The sequence below is a fragment of the Polyodon spathula genome, chromosome 50 (genome assembly GCF_017654505.1).
Source record: "Polyodon spathula isolate WHYD16114869_AA chromosome 50, ASM1765450v1, whole genome shotgun sequence".
NCBI classification, from domain to species: Eukaryota; Metazoa; Chordata; class Actinopteri; order Acipenseriformes; family Polyodontidae; genus Polyodon; species Polyodon spathula.
In genome coordinates, this window is record NC_054583.1 from 1168664 (window position 1) to 1193954 (window position 25291).

A 25291-nucleotide genomic window follows, 5' to 3' on the forward strand; every position below is an offset into this window, starting at 1 on the left:
CTGTTTGTTATTTTAAATGTATTACATTATTTACACGCAGTTATATCGCATTTTAAGACTTACTGCGATTCAAAATGCGTTAAAAAAAAAAAAACAACAACGCGGCGAATTAACCCCCTGACGTCACCAACCCAAACTATTTAAAAAAAATATAGATATATATATATTTTAACCACCAGATGCGTTCTTCGTTTGCATTAACAAACCAGAGTCGTAGTCAGATCTTTAACTTTATTTAAATACGGATTTAAATGTGTAGTTATTTACCCTTCTAACCACGCCCCCAAAACAAAGCGTTTTTAGAAGAATGGCGGAAATGTGACTTCTCTTTTTTTTTTTTTTTTTTTTGCTTTTAAAAAAAAGCAAGCGTTCACATTCTCAAAGAAAACCGAACAGTTTACCCGTCCAGCTAACAAAATATCACATTTTCGGTTTGTAAGCGTGACGAGCGTACGAGTGCGCTAATGTGGACTTAATTGCAGGCGAAAAAGGTTGAAGACAGTTAAAGAATCTGGCGCAATTTTAGTAAGTAGCGGTGAAGTACGTTGTTGTTGTTGTTGTTGTTTTATATGTATGCATTTTGTATCTAAACGTGGCGCACGATGCATTTTAGCTTGTATGTCATCCAGCCATAACAGCTAACCCTAAGAGTGTGTGTGTGTGTGTGTGTGTTGGTGTGTGTTGTCTCGGTTGTTTGCGTGTCCTCTCTAACGGTAGCCACAGTTAAGAGACCGAGATGTTTGTGTTTCGCCTATAATGGCATTATGGGGCAAGCTGGAGCCATGACCGTACCGCCTTGTCACTTGTCCCGCAGTATAAAGGGGGGCACAGTACCTCGTTATGTTAATAGATGCATGATCACTATCGCTGTCGGATTTCTACAGTGACTTTTAAAACATGTTGTGCCGTTTCTTATCCTACTAGTCCTGTTATATGTAGATATATATATATATATATCTATATATATACTATAGATATATATATATATATCATATATATATATTATATAATATATATATATATATATTATAAGATTGCATGTATGTTATTTAACATTTTTATTTTTAAAAGATTTTGTATATACACTGCTGTGCAGTAGTCTTAGAAGTTTTCGTGTCTCAATCACACATTGTTAATCTGACCCTCCCGTGCCTTATCATTAAAGGATTTGAAATGGCCTTTATATTTATTATTACTTCTCCTTCGTGGATTGCGCCCCCCCCCCCGGTACAACTTTTTAAGGGGGTTGAAAATACAAGACTAATGATCGATTTTCAACAAATCTGTAATTGATCAATGGTGTAATTACAACTAGTTAGGCAGGCATGCCTGCGTTGAGCTGTAGTGTAATTATACCAAAGAAACGTATCACTATTATAGCACCTTTTATTTTTGAAAAAAAAGGTATATAAATGATGAACATTGACAAAATGTTTTTCTTTTTAATCGCTTGATCACTCATCCTTGCCCACGACACGCTGGAGCGACTGTGACTGAAGCTCTTAATCACCTGATTAGCGAGACAGTTGTTTGGACGCTGGATATGGAGTGATTTCAGCTGTTGAATTGCAAGCTTGAATAAAAGCAATAAAGAAAAAACACAGAAAACAACAACATGTCACATCTGTCCAGAGAGCAGCGCCTTCAAGCGATCGGCGTGTTGGAGGCAGTGTCATTTTCCAATCACAGCTAGTGAAGTTTATCCAAATATAAGGGATCAGTTTCTTTCGATGCTCAATATACATTGTGATTTTAATTACTGTATCTACAAGGTCAGCTTTAACTAGAATTCCAGTGGTTGGGGCCTGTTCCTGTTTAATCAATTCCACCTCGTTGATCAAAATTGCAATCAACAGCATTCTGTAAAAGTGAGCTTCTCACAACAGTGGCAGTACAATGACTTGAAGTCACTGTTAGTCGATTTAAAATTGCCTTCAAATGAAAGCAGCTGAACATTCGCAATAGTTTTTTGTTTTTTTTTATCATGCCTGTAAAATATCAATCCCTTCGAAGGAACTGATGTTAGAAAGGAATTGGTATTGAAAACCAGGAGTGACGCCTATGTCCTGAATGAAACAGCACCTTGATTGGAATTCAGTTTCAGCAATCGATGCTGCTGGCATTGTGATTTATAACTCTGTCTGATTTTCGGTGTCCTGCTCTTACTTTTCTACTCTGCTTTAAGAATTCGCTTGATCCCTGTTAAGCCAATCCGTGTCTCTCAATCGCAGCTGGGAAATGCGCTCGTATTAAAATTGATTTCATTTACAGCGTTTGTTTCTGTTAAAACTAAATGGGCTTTTAAATCAAGCCTTCATTTTTCATTTACAAGCAGGACAAGATGTCAATAAGCGACTCGTCTTTATCGAAGCTCTGATGAAAAATAAAGGATTTTCTGCAGGAGGCGCTTTATCACCACCGTGCCGCAGCGTGACTGGATTTCCATCGATAAAGAGGAGTCGCTTCAGCTTTGAAATGAGAAAGACTTGCGAGTTAAAAGCTAGTTGTTTCACTGCGGGGCGGGGCGGGGCGGGGGAACCCTCCAAATGAAATCGGTTTTACTACGAACGCTTTTCACAGCTGTGATTGAGAGACGTGAATTGGCTTAACGAGGATGAATTGAATTCTTAGTCGAGGTAAAACGCAGCAAACCAGAAGCCCGAATTATAAATGACCCACTGTTTTCCTCTGCTGTCCCTGAACGGATGCCGTTTCTGTTTCAAAGATGCAGTCGACAGAAACTTCGACGGGGGAGGTGCAGAAAGGACTGGAGTCTCTAGCTGTCGACGCTCCAGAAGAGAAGAAAATAAGCGAGGGAGCGAGAGGAGAGGAGGAGGAGGAGGAGGAGGCAGAGAGAGCAGGGGGAGAAACAACAGAGAAAGATGAAGATGATGATGACGATGACGATGAGATGGACAGAGAGAGAGACAGAAACGAAGGTTTGTTTGCGAAACGTAATTAGGGTCGAGAATCGGTTTAGTTTAGTTTCCGATGCACAAATATTTCAAACATAACTTTTTATAGCAGGGATGGGAATAAGACTGCTCTTTGCACAGCAAGGTGATCCATTCCTGGTTTCACTAGGAGTTTAATAATAAGACACACCTGAGCTTGTTGCCTAGACACACTGGGGGCTGATCAAGCTGGTAGTAAATCCTAAAATCCATTCTCTCACCTCTTATTAGCTTTATTAACAGGATCACTGACCCCCCTCCCTTTAAAGGAGCGCTGACCATCTTTAAAATCCATTCTCTCACCTCTTATTAGCTTTATTAACAGGATCACTGGCCCCTCCCTTTACAGGAGCGCTGACCATCTTTAAAATCCATTTTCTCACCTCTTATTAGCTTTATTAACAGGATCACTGGCCCCTCCCTTTACAGGAGCGCTGACCATCTTTAAAATCCATTCTCTCACCTCTTATTAGCTTTATTAACAGGATCACTGGCCCCTCCCTTTACAGGAGCGCTTACCATCTTTAAAATCCATTCTCTCACCTCTTATTAGCTTTATCAGTGATGATGTTAATAAAGCTAATGTAAGAGAATGGATTTTAGGTTTCACTACCAGCTTGATGTGTCCTTAACTATCATTTCTTAAGCATTTTAGTATTGAGTACCAGGACTGAGCTGTTCTGCAGTGACCGGGTTTCAATTCTTCCATTTAATAGTGGCTGTTTAGATTTTTATTTTTTTGTTGTATGTGTGATTTCTGGTAGATGGAGGGATGGCAGGAGAGGGAGAGGGAGGAGACGGGGAGGTGCTGAAGGAGGACGACTCGGAAGACTGGTGTTTGCCCTGCAGTGATGATGAAATTTCAGAACCTGCTCACTGGACCCCCCCTGTCACCGAGATCAGGCGTCTCTACGGGCTGCTAGCCACAGGAGAGGTCCTCGAGCTCAATGTGGAGCTCCTCCCCCGACGACCCCCGACACCGGAGCCTGACCCCGACCGTATGAGTGGGGCGAGCGAGGATTCCGAGGAAGAGAGAGAGAGGAGGGAGCGAGAGGACAGGGAGAGAGAGAGGTGAGCGTCTTTAAAATCCATTCTCGCCTCTTATTAGCTTTATTAACATGATCACTGGCCCCTCCCTTTAAAGGAGCGCTGACCATCTTTAAAATCCATTCTCTCACCTCTTATTAGCTTTATTAACAGGATCACTGGCCCCTCCCTTTAAAGGAGCGCTGACCATCTTTAAAATCCATTCTCTCACCTCTTATTAGCTTTATTAACATGATCACTGGCCCCTCCCTTTAAAGGAGCGCTGACCATCTTTAAAACCCATTCTCTCACCTCTTATTAGCTTTATTAACAGGATCACTGACCCCTCCCTTTAAAGGAGTGCTGACCATCTTTAAAATCCATTCTCTCACCTCTTATCAGCATGATCACTGGCACCTCCTGTTTCTTTGTGTTTTTTTTAGGGCTCCCTCTCCTACAGAGTTTGATTTTGATGACGAGGCGCCCCCTGTCACCCCAAAAACCTCTTTTATCGACCGTCGGAGAACCCCTGGTAACTGTTTGTCTCTCTGCACAGCCATGGCTAGAACTACAGTTCCCAGCATGCCTCTGCACCTACAGGGATACTGGGAGCTGTAGTTTTTTACATGCAAATGCTACAGACCTCTATTCCAATGCATAATGTAAAGGCTCACAATACGCAGTGAGTCGGACCCATCCTGTTTCATTGAGTGCGCTTTTCTTTGACTCTCAGGTTCTGTGGGTCGCCCCCAGCGCAGGGAGGCCCGCTTGGACAAGGTTCTGTCGGACATGAAGAGGCACAAGAAGATCGAGGAGCACATCCTGAGAACGGGCCGAGACGTCTTCAAGCAGCAGCACCCTGAACCAGAACCACAGCCCGGTCACAAGAACCAGAACCAGGGCCCGGGCAGCGGCACCCCCAAACGAGGGCCCAGCGCCATCTTCTCACCCCAGCAACGCAAATACTGAGACTGGACCGGAACCAGAACCCACCTGGGTGCAGAAAGAAGGGCTAGCTGAGGGAATTAAAATACTGAGTTTCAAATCAACACACACGCCTAACATTAGGAGCAGGGGCAAGGGGTAGAGCTATATGTTAAGGTTAGGGTTAGGTTAGGGGTAGGGCTAAGTGTTAAGGTTAGTGTTAGGGGTGAGGTGCTAGGCAGGTGTTAAGGTTAGGGGTGAGGTTATTTTTGGTTAGGATCGTAGAAGAATGGCATTCGGGGCGATTCATTTCATTTTCTAAGACTCAGTTCTGCTGAAGAAAGCGTTTTCCCTTCAGAGTGCCAGTGGTGATGTCACTCCCCCGTCACGGCGCTCTCTGGATCGCTGCTCCCTATGAAAACAGAGCCCTCAGGATACGCTGTAATCTCTGAGCTGCCATGGTCTACAGAACGTTTCAGAATGTAGTTCAGTTTCACACCGGCCAGCGTTTCTGCACCAGGGGAAGAGCGCGGCTCGGCTTTCTGCATCTCAGAACCAACCCAAACACCTCCTCCTCCTCCTCCTCACCACAGCAATTTCAAAACCGGCTCCTACCGAACCAGAACCGGCCCAGTCCAGAGTGTGTTCCACTCAACAAACGAACAGTGAGAAGGGCTAGTACTGCCACGATCTCCAGCACACAAGATGAGCTGCAACGGTAATAAAACTCCATGGGTTGTTTTTTTTTTCTTTTGTTTTTTATAGTGTAAATAATTTCAAAAATTGATCCTTTTTTTTCATTTTTGAAATATTAAAATATTTTACAAATAAAGTGTATGTCTGCGAGTGGTGCTTGCGTGCCTGGCTGTCTACATGTAGCTCGATTTTTAATTGTATATTAATAAAAACACCATCTAATAGATTTGTAGGACTAATTTTTTTATATATATAATATATAATCTCTTCAACGACAGGATAATTTATAGCGGTAAGATGTAAACTTCAGTTTGAACAGAATTATAATATATGCAGAACTGACTACTTATTAGTGCAAACATTGCTTACACCATAGAGAAAACTAACTGACAAGTTTGTCAATTAGCCAAGTACTGTTACACCATTGCCATAGAATTAGCTTACTATGTGTGGATTAAGAGGTAAGGTCATGCGATACTAGGCTGTGCGGTATTTATTCACACACACTTTACAGAACTTACTAACAAAAACAAAAAAATATTAGGATTAGTGTTACTACAGCTGCAGGCAAACATTTTGCACCCGCTCTGTATAGAATGAACTCAGCTTCATAGAGTCCAGTGAAAGCTGCTGAATAATGTTCCCTTGTTAACATATTGAATTGCACCCCCTCTATATAGAATGAACTCCCTCAGCTTCATAGAGTCCAGTGAAAGCTGCTGAATAATGTTCCCTTGTTAACATATTGAATTGCACCCCCTCTATATAGAATGAACTCCCTCAGCTTCATAGAGTCCAGTGAAAGCTGCTGAATAATGTTCCCTTGTTAACATATTGAATTGCACCCCCTCTGTATAGAATGAACTCCCTCAGCTTCATAGAGTCCAGTGAAAGCTGCTGAATAATGTTCCCTTGTTAACATATTGAATCGCACCCCCTCTATATAGAATGAACTCCCTCAGCTTCATAGAGTCCAGTGAAAGCTGCTGAATAATGTTCCCTTGTTAACATATTGAATTCCACACCGCCACTTTGCAGTATTCGAGATATTTAAAAAAAAACTGACAAATTGAAACAATATGTGACATTTCTAACCCTAACTTGAAATACCACTGCACCACTATTCCAGGAGACTTTTGCCATAATTGTGTAGTTTATTTGATTGATTAAATAAAATATCGAAATGATTTATTATTTTTTTTATTAAGTCTCAATCCTAAAATTCTAAGTTATGCAAAACTTTTGTCTGACGCTGTACATTTGCTTTTGCGTGCAGTGACAGCATTCACCACTAGATAGCGACAAACTCCACGACAGCCGCTCCAGTCCATGTTGTTGAAACCAAGACACGTTTCACACACGATCGAGTCTGTTACTTTATTCCTTAAATGCAAGCAAAATAAAACAGAACAAAAAAATAATAACAAGGCACGGTTTTAGTGAGAGGGAGGACACAGCAGGGGTCTCCTCTCAAATGCAACACAGAGTTATTTCAGTAGCATTGCAGGCTGTTGAGTATAGAAAGAAATTCCTTTTTTTCATACAATTCAATTGCTTTTTACAATTTACACGCCTTTCTTAATCGAATTGCAAGGGCAGCATGTTGTTAAAATGACGCTGCTGTGTGTTAATCAATTTAATTAGCAGACGTCTTTATCCAAGGCGACTCACAGGGGTTGTGAACTACGCATCAGCTGCAGGCTGACTCTAAATCTTCCTCTGCTGCAATCTGGAGGACCCTACTTGGACTCTTTGGATATTCTCTCTCTCTCTCTCTCCCTCCCCCCTCTCTCACTCCTCCTCTCCTTTCTCTCTCGGTTTGGGCAGCGCCCCCAGCAGGCCGTGTGCGGTTGTGAAGAGGTTGATGGGAGAGGAGCCGTCGGTGATGAGAGTGGACTGGAGACCGAGACCCTTCAGCAACTTCACCTGGAAAGAGAGACAGAGAGTGAGTAAATAGACTGTATGGCAATAAAGGACACTGACACACACCAGGGATGGGAATCAGACTCCTATTGCACAGCAGTGTCAACCAGTCCAGGTTTTACTACCAGCTTGATCAGCCCCCAGTGTGTGTAGCTAACAAGCTCAGGTGTGTCTTATTATTAAAGTCCTAGTGAAACCGGGACTGGATCAAGCCGCTATGCAATGGGAGTCTCACACACACACACACACACACACACCCTCTCACTTTCTCTGTCTCTTTCACACACACACCCTCCCTGTCCCCCACACACCTTCCCTCTCTCTCTCACACACACACACACACACACCTCCCTCTCTCTCATACTTACACCCCCCCCCCTCTCTCTCACACTCACACACACACACAAACAAACACCCTCTCTCTCACACCCCTCCCTCTCTCTCTCTCACACCCCCCCTTTCTCACTCTCTGTTTGGATCTGTACCTGTAGTTCTGGCCCGGCCACTGCGATGGCTCGGATGGTATCGGCACCGATGCTGTGGACCAGCTCCTGGAACTTCTTGATCTCGATCTCTCCGAGCCGCGAGGCCCGCTCCACCTCCAGTTTGTTTTGCTCGCGTTGGTAGACCAGCTCCTGTTCCCGGGCCTTCGACAAACGAGCCAGCTCAGATTCCTGTCCAAACAGGAAGGGAGGGGGAAACATCACAGCATGCCAACAACAACGTCAATCACAATATATTATACTGGACTGTGGCTCCAGCAATGATTCACACACATAGTTTAATATATTATACTGGACTGTGGCTCCAGCAATGATTCACACAGCCCCCCTGAGTTTCAATAGCCATAGTTTTATATATTATACTGGGCTGTGGTTCCAGCAATGATTCACACAGCCCCCCTGAGTTTCAATAGCCATAGTTTTATATATTATACTGGACTGTGGCTCCAGCAATGATTCACACAGCCCCCCTGAGTTTCAATAGCCATAGTTTTATATATTATACTGGACTGTGGTTCCCGCAATGATTCAGACAGCCCCCCTGAGTTTCAATAGCCATAGTTTTATATATTATTATACTGGACATATATTATACTGGACTGTGGCCAGCAATGATTCACACAGCCCCCCTGAGTTTCAATAGCCATAGTTTTATATATTATACTGGACTGTGGCTCCAGCAATGATTCACACAGCCCCCCTGAGTTTCAATAGCCATAGTTTTATATATTATACTGGACTGTGGCTCCAGCAATGATTCACACAGCCCCCCTTGGTTTCAATAGCCATAGTTTTATATATTATACTGGACTGTGGCTCCAGCAATGATTCAGACAGCCCCCCTGAGTTTCAATAGCCATAGTTTTATATATTATACTGGACTGTGGCTCCAGCAATGATTCAGACAGCCCCCCTGAGTTTCAATAGCCATAGTTTTATGTATTATACTGGACTGTGGCTCCAGCAATGATTCACACAGCCCCCCAGTTTCACATAGTTTTATACACACACACACACAGACACACACACACACACACACACACACTCACCGCCTCTATCTGCAGCGCTTCTGCTTTAGTTTTTACTAGAATCGTCTGCCTGACCCCCTTGGCTGCATGCGGCCCCCTAGCAGTCTCACACACACACACACAACCCTCCCCCTCGATCTTAGCAGCTTCAGACCTGGACTGAGCCTCGGCCTTCGCTGCACCTGTACTCTCCACCGCCGCGCTGGAGAGAGAGAGGAGGAGAGGAGGGGGGGGGGGGAGGAGGAGAGAGAGAGAGAGAGAGAGAGAGAGAGAGAGGGGGAGAGAGAGAGAGAGAGAGGGAGAGAGAGAGAGAGAGAGAGAGGAGAGGGAGAGAGAGAGAGAGAGAGGGAGGAGAGAGGAGAGAGAGGAGAGGAGGGGAGAGAGAGAGGGGAGAGAGAGGGGGAGAGAGAGGAGAGAGAGGGGGGAGGAGAGAGAGAGGAGAGAGGGGAGTGAGGAGAGAGGGGAAGAGAGAGACACAGACAGAGAGAAAGGGTGGAGAGAGGAGAGGAGAGCAGCACGAGAGGGAGGGAGAGGGAGATAGGAATAGAGAGTAGAAGTGAAAGGGGATAGACAGATTTTGTTCAGGCACGAGAGGGAGGGAGAGGGAGATAGGAATAGAGAGTAGAAGTGAAAGGGGATAGACAGATTTTTGTTTACTATTAGGAGGCTGTGTGGTCCAGTGTTAAGAAACAGGTTTGTAACCAGCAGGTCCCGGGTTCAAATTCCAGCTCAAGCCACTGACCCCCTGTTGTGGACCCTTGTGCGAGTCCACTGAACCCCCTTGTCGCTCGCGTCTCTTTGGGTGAGGCGTTGTTGTGGAGTGACTCTGTGCAGCTGATGCACAGCTCACACACCCCCAGTCTCTTGTAAAGCCGCTTTGTGATGGTGGTCCCATGTATACTGTGGCAGAGCAAAGCTCACCTGTTTCGTAAATTGGCAGGGATGTTGGGTTAACATTCCCTACCCTACCTGCCGGCCATGGTTTATGTATTGGACCCAAATGATGAACCACCCCTGGGCCCCATTTAATATTAGATAATTAATTAATTACGGTCAATCAGCACCCGCGCTATATAAAAGATTATTATTATTTAAAACAGCAATGAAAAAACATCAGTTTTATGAGCGTAGAAAGCTGTATAGGAAACCATCGATTTCATTGTAGTGAGGAGAGGAATAATTATTATCTCTCCTTTTATATATAAGCGTAATTCATCATAGATGGACCACCATCACACAAAGCGAAATCTAAAACATAAGAACATAAGAAAGTTTACAAACGAGAGGAGGCCATTCGGCCCATCTTGCTCGTTTGGTTGTTAGTAGCTTATTGATCCCAGAATCTCATCAAGCAGCTTCTTGAAGGATCCCAGGGTGTCAGCTTCAACAACATTACTGGGGAGTTGATTCCAGACCCTCACAATTCTCTGTGTAAAAAAGTGTCTCCTATTTTCTGTTCTGAATGCCCCTTTTTCTAAACTCCATTTGTGACCCCTGGTCCTTGTTTCTTTTTTCAGGCTGAAAAAGTCCCTTGGGTCGACACTGTCAATACCTTTTAGAATTTTGAATGCTTGAATTAGGTCGCCACGTAGTCTTCTTTGTTCAAGACTGAACAGATTCAATTCTTTTAGCCTGTCTGCATATGACATGCCTTTTAAGCCCGGAATAATTCTGGTCGCTCTTCTTTGCACTCTTTCTAGAGCAGCAATATCTTTTTTATAGCGAGGTGACCAGAACTGAACACAATATTCAAGATGAGGTCTTACTAATGCATTGTACAGTTTTAACATTACTTCCCTTGATTTAAATTCAACACTTTTCACAATGTATCCGAGTATCTTGTTAGCCTTTTTTATAGCTTCCCCACATTGCCTAGATGAAGACATTTCTGAGTCAACAAAAACTCCTAGGTCTTTTTCATAGATTCCTTCTCCAATTTCAATATCTCCCATATGATATTTATAATGTACATTTTTATTTCCTGCGTGCAGTACCTTACACTTTTCTCTATTAAATGTCATTTGCCATGTGTCTGCCCAGTTCTGAATCTTGTCTAGATCATTTTGAATGACCTTTGCTGCTGCAACAGTGTTTGCCACTCCTCCTACTTTTGTGTCGTCTGCAAATTTAACAAGTTTGCTTACTATACCAGAATCTAAATCATTAATGTAGATTAGGAATAGCAGAGGACCTAATACTGATCCCTGTGGTACACCGCTGGTTACCACACTCCATTCTGAGGTTTTTCCTCTAATCAGTACTTTCTGTTTTCTACATGTTAACCACTCCCTAATCCATGTACATGTGTTTCCTTGAATCCCAACTGCGTTCAGTTTGAGAATTAATCTTTTGTGCGGGACTTTGTCAAAAGCTTTCTGGAAATCTAAATAAACCATGTCATATGCTTTGCAATTATCCATTATCGATGTTGCATCCTCAAAAAAATCAAGCAAGTTAGTTAGGCACGATCTCCCTTTCCTAAAACCATGTTGACTGTCTCCCAGTACCCTGTTACCATATAGGTAATTTTCCATTTTGGCTCTTATTATAGTTTCCATAAGTTTGCATATAATAGAAGTCAGGCTTACTGGTCTGTAGTTACCTGGTTCAGTTTTGTTTCCCTTTTTGTGGATCGGTATTACGTTTGCAATTTTCCAGTCTGTCGGTACAACCCCTGTGTCAAGAGACTGTTGCATGATCTTGGTTAGCGGTTTGTAAATTACTTCTTTCATTTCTTTGAGTACTACTGGGAGGATCTCATCCGGCCCAGGGGATTTGTTTATTTTAAGAGCTCCTAGTCCCTTTAACACTTCTGCCTCAGTTATGCTAAAGTTATTTAAAACTGGATAGGAACTGGATGACAATGTGGGGCATGTTGTCCGTATCCTCCTTTGTAAAAACTTGTGAAAAGTAATCATTTAACATATTTGCTATTTTTTTTTTTCTTCATCTACGATTTTGCCATTTGTATCTCTTAAACATTTAATCTCCTCTTTGAATGTTCTCTTGCTGTTGTAATATTGGAAAAACATTTTGGAATTGGTTTTAGCTCCCTTAGCAATGTTCATTTCTATTTCTCTCTTGGCCTTTCTAACTTCCTTTTTGACTTGCATTTGCAGTTCTGTGTACTCTTTCTGTGTACTTTCTTTTTGGTCCTTTTTTAATGCTCTGTAAAGTGCCTTTTTTCGCTGAATATTTTTTTTAATTGATCTATTAAACCATTTTGGCAATTTAGTTGACAAGATACAAGACCAAACAATAATAAACAGTCCACTGGGATTGTAAATAAATCTAAAACTAGAACGAGAATCCAGAAACAGGAAGCCAGGGTTTTTTTATGTTGCTTGGATGATAATAATAATAATAATTATAATAATAATAATACACATTTAAATGAGATGGATGCAATCACTGTATAAATTAAATCTAAGATTAAAACCAAGATTAACATAGATAATATATATTTTTTTAAATCTAAAGATTAAAATCGCGATTCTTTTATTAAATCACTTGACAGACATATATTTTGCAAATACAAACGGAATCTAACGGAGTGCAATTCCTGCAGTCTGCACAGCTCTCTGGGTTTTCTGCGCTCATGTAAACCAACTGGACAGCAAACCAGGCCTGACCTGAGTGCCTCCAGCTCTAGCAGCTCCTTGCGGGCTCGTTCTGCCTCGGACTGGTCAGTGATCCGCTGCCTCTCCAGACGCCCACGTGACTCGGATGGGAGGGGGGGTAGGAGAGACAGAGAGAGAGAGAGAGATTATAATCAGTTGGTGCAGTCAGCATGGTCTGTATTAATTATGTCAGTGCAGACACACACACACACACAGATACAGACACACAGACACAGACACACACACACACAGATACACACACACACAGACACACACACACACAGACACACACACACACACACACAGACACACAGATAGACACACAGACACAGAGAGAGACACACACACAGATACAGACACACAGACACAGACACACACACAGATACAGACACACACACACACACACACACACACACGTGGACAGGCGAACAGACCAGACAGTCTGTCTACAACCACTCACGATTACCAGTGTGTACACTGGTGTCTGTACATATCAGACGTGCGATCCGGGCGACACAGACAGAGACACACACACGGAGACAGACACACAGATAGACACACAGACACACACACCTGGCCGCTGCCTCCTGCGAGTTGGTGGTGATCTCTATAGCCAGCTGCACGCTCTTCTGCAGCGAGTCTCTGGTCCGTTGGTCTACTGGCTCCACAGACTGGATATCCACGCTCGTGATCACCAGATTGTTCTGAGGGAACCGGAAACTGTCCCGCACCTTCATCTGTCCATCGAACCCGAACACAGCCGAGCAGATAATCCTGTTCGAGTTCTGAGAGAGAAGGGAGTGTGAGAGAGAGAGAGAGAGAGAGGGTGAGAGGGGAGTGTGAGAGAGACAGAGAGACTGTGTCTCCAGCAATGATTCACACAGCCCCCCCCCCCCCACCCCAAGTTTCAATAGCCAGGGTTTTATATATTATACTGGACTGTGGCTCCAGCAATGATTCACACAGCCCCCCTGAGTTTCAATAGCCATAGTTTTATATATTATACTGGACTGTGGCTCCAGCAATGATTCACACAGCCCCCCTGAGTTTCAATAGCCATAGTTTTATATATTATACTGGACTGTGGCTCCAGCAATGATTCAGACAGCCCCCCTGAGTTTCAATAGCCATAGTTTTATATATTATACTGGACTGTGGCTCCAGCAATGATTCACACAGCCCCCCTGAGTTTCAATAGCCATAGTTTTATACATTATACTGGACTGTGGCTCCAGCAATGATTCACACGGCCCCCTGAGTTTCAATAGCCATAGTTTTATATATTATACTGGACTGTGTTCTCCACCTTGTGGAAGTCGTCAAACTGCACCGAGGCGACCGCTCCTCTGATCCGGGAGGCAATGGCTTTGCAGGAATCTCCAATGAAATCGGGAACGCTGAAGATCCGGAACCCCTCGGCTGGGTCGGACTTGTCCTTCAGATCGAAGTGCCTGAGGGGGAGGGAGAGGGAGAGAGGGAGTTTTATATATGTATAGAGAGATGCAGTCTGGCGTGCTTTTGATGACGTTGTCTGCTCATCTGGGCCCAGCATGACACACACACACACACTGCGGGGCAGAGACACAGGGCAGGGGTAAACACACAGGGGGGCAAACACACGGGTAAATACACAGTGGCAAACACACAGGGCAAGGGGGAAACACACAGACAGTTCACTTGTTACAGCTAGCGGATGGACTGAGGAAGGCTGCTGCATTGGTTACTGGGTCTCACTGCTACAGTGTTGATGCTGGCTCAGCTGCTAGCACAGTGTTGATGCTGGCTCGGCAGTCTCTATGTTGATGATGTCAGTACAGAAGTCTGGTCCCAGCAGCAGGCAGATGCTTTTGATGACGTTGGATCTCTTGGGCTTGTCTCCCGAGAGGCTGATCACCGTGAACTGCTCATCTGGGCCCAGCATGACCAGCTCAGGGCCAAACACCACCCTGCGGGGCAGAGACACAGGGCAGGGGTAAATATAGAGGGGGGCAAACACACGGGTAAATACACAGTGGCAAACACACAGGGCAAGGGGGCAAACACACGGAGCAGTGGGTTCCCTTGTTACAGCCCTTGTGGATGGACTGAGGAAGGCTGCATTGCTATCACATTGGCTGTACTGGGTCTCACTGCTATCAGTGTTGATGCTGGCTCTCATTGCTATCACAGTGTTGATGCTGGCTCTCAGTGCTATCACAGTGTTGATGCTGGCTCTCATTGCTATCAGTGTTGATGCTGGCTCTCATTGCTATCACAGTGTTGATGCTGGCTCTCATTGCTATCACAGTGTTGATGCTGGCTCTCATTGCTATCACAGTGTTGATGCTGGCTCTCATTGCTATCACAGTGTTGATGCTGGCTCTCATTGCTATCACAGTGTTGATGCTGGCTCTCATTGCTATCACAGTGTTGATGCTGGCTCTCATTGCTATCACAGTGTTGATGCTGGCTCTCATTGCTATCACAGTGTTGATGCTGGCTCTCATTGCTATCACAGTGTTGATGCTGGCTCTCATTGCTATCACAGTGTTGATGCTGGCTCTCATTGCTATCACAGTGTTGATGCTGGCTCTCATTGCTATCACAGTGTTGATGCTGGCTCTCATTGCTATCACAGTGTTGATGCTGGCTCTCATTGCTATCACAGTGTTGATGCTGGCTCTCATTGCTATCACAGTGTTGATGCTGGCTCTCATTGCTATCACAGTGTTGATGCTGGCTCTCATTGCTATCACAGTGTTGATGCTGGCTCTCATTGCTATCACAGTGTTGATGCTGGCTCTCATTGCTATCACAGTGTTGATGCTGGCTCTCATTGCTATCACAGTGTTGATGCTGGCTCTCATTGCTATCACAGTGTTGATGCTGGCTCTCATTGCTATCACAGTGTTGATGCTGGCTCTCATTGCTATCACAGTGTTGATGCTGGCTCTCATTGCTATCACAGTGTTGATGCTGGCTCTCATTGCTATCACAGTGTTGATGCTGGCTCTCATTGCTATCACAGTGTTGATGCTGGCTCTCATTGCTATCACAGTGTTGATGCTGGCTCTCATTGCTATCACAGTGTTGATGCTGGCTCTCATTGCTATCACAGTGTTGATGCTGGCTCTCATTGCTATCACAGTGTTGATGCTGGCTCTCATTGCTATCACAGTGTTGATGCTGGCTCTCATTGCTATCACAGTGTTGATGCTGGCTCTCATTGCTATCAGTGTTGATGCTGGCTCTCATTGCTATCAGTGTTGATGCTGGCTCTCACTGCTATGCCAGGTGTACCTGGCTTTCTTCTCCCGGTAGTCGTACACCTGTACAGCTGCATTGTGAGGCACCCTGTACGACACCACCCTGGTCCGGTTTCGCTCGACAATCTCCTTACTCTCCCTCCCGCGCTCTCTGTCTGAACGGTCAGCGAGAGGGTCCCGGGCTGCAGTCAGCAGGGCCTCCACGTTGGGGGGCAGCACCTTCTCCCACAGCTCCTCATCCTGGTTCAGCATGTAGGTCTGACCAATGACAGCGCGCACCTGCAGCGAGGAGGCGGGGCTTGCGTTACCGACACGTTTCGATTGACAGGCACTCTGCTTAGTTAGAATTGTAACTGAGCAACTCGAACCGTGGTGTAGTAATTGCAATTCAATTACAGTTCAATTACACTCAATTTCCCAGCTGCACCCTTCTCAGTTCCATGCTGTGCTTTGAGCAAGTATTTTCAACCACTTGGAGTGACTCTTCCCCCCATTATTTGTTTGAAAAAAGTTTTCTACTGTGTTTCTGTATTTGTACCTGCGATTATTAACGCCTAGGTTAGTTTTGTATGTATTTATATATATATTTTTTTCATTTAATTATTACCACTGTAACTTTGTAATAATAAATCATCTTTAATAATAATAATCTTTATATAGCACCTTTCATAGTGGACCACCATCACAAAGTGCTTTACAAGGGTGTGTGAGCTATGCATCAGCTGCAGAGTCTCCTACAACAACGCCTCTCCCCAAAGACGCAGCACAAGCAGGTTTAATGACTCGCTCAGGGTCTCACACAGCGAGTCAGTGGCAGAGCTGGGATTTGAACCCGGGACCGGCTGGTTACAAGCCCGATTTTTTAACCACTAGACCACACGCAGTAATAAAGAATGTTTTTTAATATATGATACAAAAGTATGATCCTTATACTTTTCATATGTAGAAATTGACCTATTTTTATATATTTAAAATATATGGGATAAATTTAAAATATATCTTGGTATGTAATCCATATATTTATTTTATATGTTGAAAATATATGGTGCACCATATATTTTCATTAGTCTATAATCCATATAAAATTACAGACTAAAATATATTTTAAATATATCCCATATATTTTAAATATATAAAAAGGGGCCAATTTCTATATATGAAAAACATAAGGATCATACTTTTCTACCATATATTAAAAATATATGCTTGTTCCATAAAGGTTGTCAAGTTGTAAATAGTCCAGGTTTCGTTTCTCTCATACAATCGGCACTTTATATAAAAAAATTTTTTAAAAAAAAAGTAAAATTATCAGTTTTAAAAAGCTAAAAATGACAACAAAAATAACAATCATCATGCTGGTTATACAAATCCATATTTGAAAAGAATCAATTTCTTCCCTGCTCTGAGCTTGACTCGCTGCTGTTAGAAGCGCCCTCGGCGTGCAGAGCCCCATTACACCAGGTTCCTTCCCTCCTACATCCCAAGTGAAACTGCCTCACTGCTTCAGCCAGCTCTCAATTTCCCAACCAATACAGAACGGATATTTATATGACTGTGAAACTGTGCCCCAGTGTCGGCCATCTTGGCTCCACGTCCCCACTGCTTTGCACAGGGTTCCCTCCTCGTGCAGGATCCAACATGGCCACAGCTGCCTTACCTTGCCGCTCCTGATGTCCTGCACATAGATGCCCTCGTTTTCGTCGAGGGGTATCGCCTGGCGCCTCAGCTGCACCTCCACCTCCACGGGGGGGACGTACTCCAGGGGTCCCCGGAGCATCCAGCGATCGCCGGGGCGACGGGACACGCCCCCCGCAGCTCCCCCGCCCTCCTCCTCCTCCTCCTCCTCACCTCTCTCCACCTGCTGAGAGACAGATAGAGAATACTTTATTATTATTATTATTATTATTATTATTATTGCTTAGCAGACACCCTTATCCACTGATATAGGAGAAGGAGGGAGAAAGGAAAGAAGGGAGAGCGCATAGGAGGAAGGAGGGAGAGGGAAGAGAGAGAGAGAGAGCAAGGACACAGAGAGGGTAAGACATCAGCACACATGCTTACCCCCTGAGTCTCAGTGAAAGCCTCCACTGCCTTCAGCACCAGACCCTCCTGCTCAGACAGGATGAAGACGTCCTGAATCCCGTTCTCCAAGCTCTCTCCAGGCTGCAGGAAGAAGGACTTCTCCCCCTGGGAAAGAGGACGAGAAAGAAAAACAAGGCATGAACCTGTAGCGCCGCTTGACACTTGGTCTGAAGGTAGGCGCCTCACCTTGCTTGGTTCTGCACCAGCTGTAGGCTAACTTGACAAGTTAGTTGGTTAGTTAGCTGGTTATCCAATTAGTTGGCTGATTAACTGGTTAGTTAGTAAGCTGGTTATCTCACAGGTTGGTTGATTCTCTAACTGGAAATTTGGTTAGCTTGTTGATTAGTTAGCTGGCTAGTTATTTAGCTAGCTGGTTAGTTAGTTAGCTAGTTAGCTAGCTGGTTAGTTAGTTAGCTAGTTAGTTAGCTAGTTAGCTGGTTTGTTAGTTAGCTAGCTGGTTAGTTAGTTAGCTAGCTAGCTAGCCAGTCGGCTCTTCACCTTGACGACTCGCTTCTGCCCCAGCTGGGGTTTCCCGTCCCTCCCCACAGGGTCCAGGATGACGCAATACTGCCGGCTGCCGAGGGTCGTGACCTCGACCTCGCCCACCACTTCCTCCGACACGTCAGGGATGTGCGCATCCCTCTGGCTGTGCGTGATGAGCCACTCCTCCCCCGTGCGCCTGTCCACCCCCCCGGCGTCGCGGAACGGACGCAGCGCGCGCACACGGAGCGCTTTCTGAGGGGGAGAGGCGAGGGCAATACAGCAGCCAATATATTAACATCAGTCATTATATCATTCAATACTGCAGCCAATATATCAATATCAGTCACTATATCAATCAATACAGCAGTCATATCAATATCAGATATCGTAACATTCAATACAGCAGTCAATATATCAATATAGTAGTCATTATATCAAAATTAGTCTTTACATCAGTTAATACAGCAATCAATAAAACAGTCCTTACATCAGTCAATACAGCAGTCAATATATCAGGCAATCCGTTCCTTCATTTAACCAGGTACAAAAAAATTAAAACCCTCAATGAGAATTCAAAGGTAAAACTGCGAGAATAAGTCAAGCAGACAAGCGATTCAGCTCGTGCCTTCTACAGTGCTTCGTCTGTCTGTCTGTGACATGGCTACTGTTCCGGTGTCTCACCTTATCAGTGAGCACGAAGGCGTCCACGATGTCCATAACCTCCTCGTGAACCCCGGGCAGGTAGGCACCCACCTTGCGAACAAGCCACTCCTCCCCTGGACAGAGAGAGAGAGGAGGGGGAGAGAGGAGAGAGAGAGACAGAGAGACAGTCACAGAGAGTCAGACACAAACGTATTTTAAATACCTTTCTCTCCCCTCCCTCTCCCCAGTCTCTCTCCTCCCCACCCTCTCTCCTGTCACCCTCTCCCTTCCCTCCCTCTCTCCTCTCACTCTCCCGTCCCCTATCACCAGTCACTCTCTCCTCTCCCCTCCCCTCTGACCAGTCTCTCTCCTCTCCTCAGTCATTCTCCCTTCCCCTCTCTCCCTCTCACCGGCCAGTGAGAGGTCTCTAGTAGGAGATAGAGAGGGAGAAAGGACCGAGCGTCAGCCTACCCGCCCAACACAGCCTAGGTTTGCACCGGATCCTAGCAGAGGTGCTGAAGGTGGAGGAGGCTCCCTACATCCACGGTGGAGAGAGAGAGAGAGAGAGAGAGAGAGAGAGAGAGAGAGAGAGAGAGAGAGAGAGAGAGAGAGAGAGAAATTAGGATCTTTAATTTGGCACAGTGGGCTGGACCTGTATTAATAATGTCAGTGCAGACAGACAGACACACAGACACACACACACACACATGCACACGCACACGCACACGCACACACACACACACACATTCTCTCGCAGCTGTTCTCACCAGGCCCCTCGAACAGCCACTCATCTCCGGCCACTCTCTTATTGCCCTGGTCATCCTCGAAGTCCAGCAGAGCCTGCAGCCGCAGGGCAGTGTTGGGGAACACCACCTGCAGAGGGGTCAGGCCCTGGGGGAGAGAGAGGAACCGGTCTGTACTGCAGTGTATTGGACTGGTCTGTACTGCAGTGTGTTGACCGGTCTGTATTGCAGTGTATTGATTGCTCTGTATTGCAGTGTGTTGACCGGTCTCTGTACCTGTTGCAGCTCCTCTCCAGGGTACAGGGGAAAGGGCTCCTGGGCGAGTCGGATCTCCAGGTCTGCGTGCCTCAGCTTGGCCTGCCCCAGTTGGTCGAACTCGACGCGCCCGTCAGCATCGCGCAGCACAGGGTTCTGAATCACGCAGTAGTGACGGGGCGGGACCATCGTCATCTTCACCGGGGCAAAGAGAACCCTGGAGGGGCGTAACCAAACTGGACTATATTGGACTGGATTAGACTAAACTAGACAAGATCAGACTATTGTTTTGTTTGGGCTGGACTGTATTGTATTGGACTATGTTAAACTACTGTATCCGCAGGCTATATTATATTGGACTGAACTACACCACATTGTATTGTATTGGACCGGACTAGACTGTAGTGTACTGGATTGGACCAGAATGTATTGTACTTAATTGGACTGGACAAACCTAGGTTAAATTGCACTGTATTGATCCAGATTGTATTGCAGACTGGACTGTATTGTGCATTTTTATATATAAGAAGGTAAGAAAGTTTACAAACGAGAGGAGGCCATTCGGCCCATCTTGCTCGTTTGGTTGTCAGTAGCTTATTGATCCCAGAATCTCATCAAGCAGCTTCTTGAAGGATCCCAGGGTGTTGGCTTCAACAACATTACTGGGGAGTTGGTTCCAGGCCCTCACGATTCTCTGTGTAAAAAAGTGCCTCCTATTTTCTGTTCTGAATGCCCCTTTGTCTAATCTCCATTTGTGACCCCTGGTCCTTGTTTCTTTTTTCAGTCCCCTGGGTCGACACTGTCAATACCTTTTTGAATTTTGAATGCTTGAATCAGGTCGCCGTGTCGTCTTCTTTGTTCAAGACTGAACAGATTCAATTCTTTTAGCCTGTCTGCATGTGAGTGCCTTTTAAACCCGGAGTAATTCTGGTCGCTCTTCCTTGCACTCTTTCTAGAGCAGCAATATCTATTTTATAGCGAGGTGACCAGAACTGAACACAGTATTCAATATAAGAGCCAGCTGCCCATATATATATATGAGCAATACAGCCAAGTAATTAAAAAACTGAAAAATGCATTTAAATATATATAATGACGTTATAATATTTTATTTGAAATCATTATTGTAATTTCTTATTAAGGTATAGACCGTGCTGAGTTGTGGTTCTGGTGCTGTACCTCTCATTGTCCTGCCGGATGTAGGTCTTGGGTCCGGTCTCGACCCGGGCGATGTTACTGTTCTGGTCCAGCACATGGATGTAGTGGTGAGGCGGGATACGAATGATGGATTCATCTGACATCTTCTCTGGGAATCTGGGTGGAGCCATGAACTGGAGGGGAGAACAGACACAGACAGCAAGCTATCAAAGAGTGTGCCATTCAGCATGGGTTACAATCTCAATGAGACTGTGCAATTCAACTGCAATTCAACTGTAACTGCAATTCAGAATTCATTACAATATCACTGTAACTGCAATTCAAAATTCAATACAATATCACTGAGATTCAGAATTCAATACAATATCACTGTAACTGCAATTCAGAATTCAATACAATATCACTAACTGCAATTCAAAATTCAATACAATATCACTGTAACTGCAATTCAAAATTCAATACAATATCACTGTGATTCAGAATTCAATACAATATCACTGTAACTGCAATTCAAAATTCAATACAATATCACTAACTGCAATTCAAAATTCAATACAATATCACTGTGATTCAGAATTCAATACAATATCACTGTAACTGCAATTCAGAATTCAATACAATATCACTAACTGCAATTCAAAATTCAATACAATATCACTGATTCAGAATTCAATACAATATCACTGTAACTGCAATTCAGAATTCAATAAAATATCACTAACTGCAATTCAGAATTCAATAAAATATCACTAACTGCAGTTCAAAATTCAATACAATATCACTGTAACTGTGATTCAGAATTCATTGCAGTGACAATGCAACTCAAATTGTAGTTCAATCTTGGTACACAGTGTAATTCAGATTATAATTACACATTGTAATTGGTCAATTACAGATCACTCGCACACCTTTCCCAGCTGAGTCGTTCTCAGTTCAATGTTGTGTTTTGCCGAGCGGTCGGAACGCCCAGAATTCAAACCACTTTTGGTGCCCCCTCTCTCCCCCCCCTTCATTATTTGTCTGTAGAATAGTACAGCGTGTTCCTGTATTTGCATCTGTGAGTATTATTGCTGGGCTATTCAGAATAAACATGTTCATGTCAGGAGTTTTTATCCAATTGTAATTTTAATTGAACAAAATATCATTGCAATTTGAGCAACCAAGTTTGCTGTGATGTTAATTGGAATTATAATTGACCCTGCTTTTACCAGAGGCTTCATTATCTTATCTGTGCTTTGAGAAGGAGGCTGATTCATTATCTTCACTGTGCTTTGAGAAGGAGGCTGATTCATTATCTTCACTGTGCTTTGAGAAGGAGGCTGATTCATTATCTTCTCTGTGCTTTACTACACTGTGCTGTGCTTTTACCAGGGAGATATCAAAGCAGTACACTTTGAGAAGGGGGCTGCTTCATTTTTTCTGACTGCTGTATTTGTATGCACTGTGCAATAACTGGTTTGACCTGTATAACTAGCTCTTAAAGCAATACAGTTAACTAAACTTTGTCCCCAAGGTAACAACAAGCATTGTAAAGCACACAGAGGGGTGGTAAAGCATAGGGAAACATTGTAAAGCACAGAGAGGTGTGGTAAAGCATAGGGAAGCATTGTAAAGCACAGAGAGGTCTGGTAAAGCATAGGGAAGCATTGTAAAGCACAGAGAGGTCTGGTAAAGCATAGGGAAGCATTGTAAAGCACAGAGAGGTCTGGTAAAGCATAGGGAAACATTGTAAAGCACAGAGAGGTGTGGTAAAGCATAGGGAAGCATTGTAAAGCACAGAGAGGTGTGGTAAAGCATAGGGAAACATTGTAAAGCACAGAGAGGTGTGGTAAAGCACAGGGAAGCATTGTAAAGCACAGAGAGGTCTGGTAAAGCATAGGGAAGCATTGTAAAGCACAGAGAGGTCTGGTAAAGCACAGGGAAGCATTGTGAAGCACAGAGAGGTCTGGTAAAGCACAGGGAAGCATTGTGAAGCACAGAGAGGTCTGGTAAAGCATAGGGAAGCATTGTAAAGCACAGAGAGGTCTGGTAAAGCACAGGGAAGCATTGTAAAACATATTTGAATTATTTCAATTTGTGTAAAGCAACTCGTTTCCCTTAATTTAATAATAATAATAATAATTACAGTACATTCAAGTAAATAAACTTGTTTTTTTGTTTTGTTTTTTTATCTGGAGAAAAGAAAAAAAAAAAAAAAAAAAAAACGGTATTTCAAAATGTTAATAAAACCCAGAATCGATCACCTAATTGTAATTTCAATGCGTTTTATTTTATTTAATTTTTTTAATATATATTCTTGCATATTTACTTCATTTGCTTTTAATCTGCGCTTTGATTGCTTGCGAAGGGCGTAGACAAACAAACAGCGCAGTAAAACCACAGCGAACTTTATACAGGGCTGCGCAATGAAACGAGAGAGAGATCATATACTACACAGATCAAATACAAAATAAAGCATTGAAATATACTCGAAACACCGTCTAAAAGAGGACTGCGAGAAGAGAGAAGAACGGAAAACTGCTGAAAGAAAGACTGTGGCGTTCATGAGACAGACGGAGACCAAATAAAATATATATATATTTTTTTTTTTTTTAATGTACACAAAACGTTTACGCGATTAAAATGTGTAATTTCAGGACGTTTCGGCGGACAAAATCCCTTCTTCGCCCGTGTAGATAGAAAACAGTGCAGTAAACGTGTTATTATTTTTTTTTTTTTTTTCAAGAACAGGCAGATATTATTTTAAAAAAAACTACGTGTACGACGCGGGTCTTTAAAGAAACGCTCGTCTGTTATTATTAATACCTGTCAACTTCTCCTTTTTTTTTGGCTTGGTTTTTTGTTTCCTTCTATTCGTCTATTCCAATAGGTCTTTCTTTACACCTCCGATGGTCCTGGGTGACTGTGCAGATCCTTGCTCCAAAAAATGTCTTTAGAGGAGGCGTGTGATAGACGGTAAATGCGGAAGACAGATAGCCACAGCCCCGGCTGAAGGGGCGTCTGCTTGTCACGGACTTTCCATATATATATATATATATATATATATATATATATATATATATATATATGCGTGCTATTGAGCATTTACTGGAAGTGTGAGATCGGACTTAAAAATGAAACGGGTGCTACATACTTTTAGAATATAGATTGTTGTAAATGCAACATTAGATTTCAAGCATTCTACTAGTAATTAAAAATAAATAAATAAACACGCGTACATATTTACAGATACGTCTCTGCCACACCCTGCCGCGGTTTATAAAAATCTCTCTGCCCGTCAGAAGAGGCTGCAACAGGTCTACACGTATTTGGGGAATGCAAGATTTCTCTTCAAATCTCGGGATTACATGACCACGAAACCCTTGCATGGGATTTCTGAGGTGTGCTTTGTGAACCCCAGAGTGGTCTGCGGGTAACTCTGTACTCGGCACAGCTGGCTAGTTTGTACAGGACCGTGGCAACTCGCATGTTTAATGGGATTGGGGTCCGGTGCATATCTAGGGCTCAGAAACAGAGGGGCATAAGCGACATTTTTGTCAAAATGGTAGATTATATATCAAAGCTCTCGGTGAGATCTAGCTAGTGCCAAAAGGACCTAACTGGAATCAAAAACTACGTTGAATAAAGTGAAAAGGTAATAGAGACATAATTGCAAAAGTAAATTTAGTACCAGGAGAGCCAGCAGAGTTACCAGGTCCGCGGTTTTTGGGCTACTTCAAAAACACAGCCGCGGGAAATCTTAAGGAGTCGCGGGTTGATATTGTAATTAGATTGGTGGTATAGCTTTAAAAGATTGAAACTGTTTTCATGTTTGCAATATTGTTTGGGATACGGTGCCAGCGTTAGGGTTTCAATAAAGGGATCACGCTGTAATTCAGTTGCTGGTATGAATGTTGATTTGTCCCTTCAGGGCTTCCTTACACATGTTGTTGACAGTGACGTGTGGCTGAGCTGTACTGGGGCTTGTAGTTTTTATCAAATTTATACCAGGCATCTCTTCTTATGAAAG

At 43.7% G+C, this 25291-nt stretch overlaps 2 protein-coding genes across 3 annotated transcripts; one reads left to right on the forward strand and one right to left on the reverse strand.

The window, feature by feature from the left end:
• Positions 1 to 370: 370 nt before the first annotated feature.
• Positions 371 to 5680, forward strand: pagr1 (PAXIP1 associated glutamate-rich protein 1). Of its 2 annotated transcripts, none has more exons than XM_041238684.1 (5): positions 371 to 535; positions 2726 to 2939; positions 3719 to 4025; positions 4424 to 4512; positions 4714 to 5680. In XM_041238684.1, exons 2-5 carry the CDS (start codon positions 2726 to 2728, stop codon positions 4947 to 4949), a joined length of 846 nt encoding a protein of 281 aa, XP_041094618.1. In that variant the 5' UTR covers positions 371 to 535; the 3' UTR covers positions 4950 to 5680. The 2 variants fall into 2 exon arrangements, with proteins under 2 accessions (XP_041094618.1, XP_041094619.1); XM_041238685.1 differs by having other exon boundaries at positions 371 to 525; positions 4714 to 5679.
• Positions 5681 to 6963: 1283 nt separating this feature from the next.
• On the reverse strand, positions 6964 to 24238 carry LOC121306790 (major vault protein). The gene is made up of 18 exons (XM_041238717.1): positions 24088 to 24238; positions 21304 to 21455; positions 20146 to 20341; positions 19804 to 20017; positions 19454 to 19474; positions 19166 to 19260; positions 18500 to 18736; positions 17981 to 18106; positions 17577 to 17780; positions 15954 to 16198; positions 14453 to 14620; positions 13981 to 14164; positions 13165 to 13459; positions 12687 to 12813; positions 9175 to 9256; positions 9076 to 9120; positions 8009 to 8197; positions 6964 to 7526 (listed from the first exon to the last, which is right to left on the reverse strand). Exons 2-18 carry the CDS (start codon positions 21450 to 21452, stop codon positions 7392 to 7394), a joined length of 2712 nt encoding a protein of 903 aa, XP_041094651.1. The 5' UTR covers positions 21453 to 21455; positions 24088 to 24238; the 3' UTR covers positions 6964 to 7391.
• Between the last annotated feature and the right edge of the window lie 1053 nt (positions 24239 to 25291).

What these genes read in the sequence shown, in the direction of transcription:
- pagr1 (XM_041238684.1), top strand. Translation starts at nt 2,726, where the DNA reads ATGCAGTCGACAGAAACTTCGACGGGGGAGGTGCAGAAAGGACTGGAG. An exon ending in AGAGAGAGACAGAAACGAAG is followed by an intron (nt 2,940 to 3,718) that starts GTTTGTTTGCGA and finishes GATTTCTGGTAG; the next exon opens with ATGGAGGGATGGCAGGAGAG. An exon ending in GAGGACAGGGAGAGAGAGAG is followed by an intron (nt 4,026 to 4,423) that starts GTGAGCGTCTTT and finishes TGTTTTTTTTAG; the next exon opens with GGCTCCCTCTCCTACAGAGT.
- LOC121306790 (XM_041238717.1), bottom strand. Translation starts at nt 21,452, where the DNA reads ATGGCTCCACCCAGATTCCCAGAGAAGATGTCAGATGAATCCATCATT. An exon ending in GGCAGAAGCGAGTCGTCAAG is followed by an intron (nt 18,107 to 18,499) that starts GTGAAGAGCCGA and finishes CCTCTTTCCCAG; the next exon opens with GGGGAGAAGTCCTTCTTCCT. An exon ending in TACCGGGAGAAGAAAGCCAG is followed by an intron (nt 14,621 to 15,953) that starts GTACACCTGGCA and finishes TCTGCCCCGCAG; the next exon opens with GGTGGTGTTTGGCCCTGAGC.